This window comes from Paroedura picta, chromosome 2 (genome assembly GCF_049243985.1).
Source record: "Paroedura picta isolate Pp20150507F chromosome 2, Ppicta_v3.0, whole genome shotgun sequence".
NCBI classification, from domain to species: Eukaryota; Metazoa; Chordata; class Lepidosauria; order Squamata; family Gekkonidae; genus Paroedura; species Paroedura picta.
Genome location: NC_135370.1, coordinates 33,035,652 through 33,038,230, shown reverse-complemented (window position 1 = coordinate 33,038,230; position 2,579 = coordinate 33,035,652). Strand labels below are relative to the sequence as shown.

The window sequence follows — 2,579 nt, the reverse complement described above, 5'->3', positions numbered from 1 at the left end:
GGGAGGGAGTGGGGGGTCCCACCCAAATATACGCCCGGGCCAACCTGCTTCACTCCCGAGCTCTGACCGGATCGGGACAGTGGCTGAGGCGATGCCTTCTTAGGATCCCTTCGAGGACTTCGGCGCTGCCTCGCCGCGGGACACACGAGCTGGCCGGCCCGCGTGGTGGCGATCCTGCCAGTCGGGGAGAGGGCCCTGCGGGGAGTGCCTCGAGCCACCGCCCCGTGCCGCTGCTCCGGCGCCCACCTCGTGCCCCCCAAGCTGGCAAGGCGGCCGCCCCGTGGCCCTGCTCTGCTCTCCGCCGGGGCGCAGGAGGCGCGCTCTGTCTGGATCGCGGGCGGGCGGCGTGTCGTCGGGCGGCGCGCCAAGGGCCGGCCGGGCGGGCGCCTTCCATTGGCCGGCGGGCGGGCACGTGCCCCCTCCCCTGGCAGCATATAAGAGGCCCCGAGCGACGCGGCGCCGGGCTTGGGCATGGGGGCCGCGGGCGGAGGGAGCGGCGGGGCAGGTGGCCGGAGCGCCTCGGCCGCGCCATGAACTCTTTCCTGGAGTACCTGGCGCGGGGCGGCGACGGCCTGAGCCTGGCGGGCAAGGCGGGCGGCGGCGGCGGCGGCGGCGGCGGCGGAGGCGGCGTCGGAGGGGGGGAGGCCCTGCGGCCGCCTTGCCCGCTCTCGGGGGCCGGCGGGGGCGCCTACCTGGGGAGCCCGCCCGACTTGGCCGCGGCGCCGCCGCCCTCCCCGCTGGAGCCGTGCGCCCTGGCGCGCTTCGCCTCGCCCCCCTACGGCGCCTGGCTGCGCCCGGAGGCGGCCCGCGGGGGACAGCGCCACGCCGGCGCCCCCGCGCACTACGCGGCCGCGGCCGTCTTCTCGGCGGGCGGCGGCAGGGGCGGGGCGGCGGCGTACCTGCCGGCCGTGGACTACAGCGCGCTGGCCGAGAGCCTGCCGCCCTGCGCCAAGGCGCCCCCGCCGCCGCCCCCGACAGCCGCCGCCCGCCCGGCCCGCGCCGCGCCCCGCACCTTCGAGTGGATGAGAGTGAAGAGGCAGGCGCCCCCGCGGAGTAAGCGGCCCGACGGGGCGGGCGGGGTTGGCGGGGTGGCCTCCGGAGGACCCGCGGGCGGCTGCCTGCTCGGCGGGACGGCTCTCTGGGAAGGAGGGGAGTGGGCAGCGGGCGGGAAGGGGAACCGTTGCCCACCACCCCGGCGCCGGGTGGCCAACACGACGGACCCCGCAGGGCCTTTGGCGGGGCGCCCCACCCGACGGCTTTGCGGGCGTGCGCCAAGCGAGGTCGCCTCCGGGTCTGGCTTCCTCGGCGGAGCCCCTCCCGCTTCCCCCGGCAGGGTGTCCTTCTCCCAGGGCGGCGGAAAGGCCTCGGCTGGGTCGCCTTCAGGTTGACGCCGATGTGTTGAAGCCGCGATCCTGGCGTCGGGTAAGCCGGCGCCTCCCGTGGCTTCCTCGCTCGCTCACCGGCCGCCCTTTCTCTTGCAGGCAAGGCCCGGCCCTGCGGCTCGCCCGGCCCGTCGAGCGCCGTCCGGACCAACTTCAGCACGAAGCAGCTGACGGAGCTGGAGAAGGAGTTCCACTTCCACCAGTACCTGCCGCGGGCGCGCCGCCTGGAGATCGCCACGGCGCTGGGCCTCAACGACACGCAGGTGAAGATCTGGTTCCAGAACCGGCGCATGAAGCAGAAGAAGCGCGAGCGGGAGGGCCTGGCCCGCCCTGCCGACGGCCGCGCCTTCCTCCGCGCCCCCGCCGAGCTGAGCCCCGCGACGACGCCCGGGAGGCGGACGGCTCCCTCGCCCCCTGCCCAGGCCTCGCCCTGATGCCGCTCGGCCGGCCTGACTCCTGCCCTTCCCAAGGCCGGGATCGCCGGGGGCGCCCCGGGCTTCTGCCACCCTCGAGGGGGGAGGCCCCGTCCGGCGGCGCTTCTTCCCGTGCGGAAGGGACTCCGCGGGCTGAGTCGGAAGGCTGCGCGCCTCCCCTGCAATGCTGCTCAACGGCCTCGCGAGCCCGCACGAACTCTCCCCGGCCCAACTTCAGGGGGCATAGGATCGCAGGCTTCCTGGTTTCAATTTGCGCCTTAGGGGGGGGGGGGAGGGGAGGATTGGGAAAAGGGCTTTATTTATTTATTTATTTATTTATTTATTTATTTATTTATTTATTTATTTATTTATTTATTTATTTATTTATTTATTTATTTACAAAGGAGACCAAAGACTAGCCCTAAAGCGCTTTCCGTCCGAGGGGGGCCTCCGGCTCTGCCTTTCATTTTCGAAACAACGTCCCGGAATCTCTGCTTTGGAAACGGGGCGATTTCTCCTAGTGCCTGCGTGGAAACACAATCATTAGCGGGAGGGGGACGAGGGATAGAGGCTCAGAGGTCAGGCTCGGTACCGAAGTCTGTCCCACCCCCCCAAAAAAAGCACAAATATGGGGTGGTGCCTTGCAGTCCAGCTTGTCTGCGGCCCACGGGGTCGGTCTGGGGCCCCACACCTGGTCCGGGCCTGAGTTTTGCATTTAGAACTCAAGATTCCCAGCTGGATTTCGAAGGCGATTCTGCTTGGTTTGCCTCTGTGTATGATGCAG

General features: G+C 70.8%; 1 protein-coding gene across 1 annotated transcript; it reads left to right on the top strand.

The window, feature by feature from the left end:
* Window positions 1–475: 475 nt before the first annotated feature.
* HOXD1 (homeobox D1) lies at window positions 476–2,074 on the top strand. The gene is made up of 2 exons (XM_077318913.1): window positions 476–1,053; window positions 1,482–2,074. Exons 1-2 carry the CDS (start codon window positions 531–533, stop codon window positions 1,814–1,816), a joined length of 858 nt encoding a protein of 285 aa, XP_077175028.1. The 5' UTR covers window positions 476–530; the 3' UTR covers window positions 1,817–2,074.
* The last annotated feature ends 505 nt before the right edge of the window (window positions 2,075–2,579 follow it).

Excerpts from the sequence above, each read along its gene's own strand:
- HOXD1 (XM_077318913.1), top strand. The coding sequence starts at position 531 with ATGAACTCTTTCCTGGAGTACCTGGCGCGGGGCGGCGACGGCCTGAGC. Across the intron at positions 1,054-1,481 it reads GAGGCAGGCGCCCCCGCGGA|GCAAGGCCCGGCCCTGCGGC; the intron begins GTAAGCGGCCCG and ends TTTCTCTTGCAG.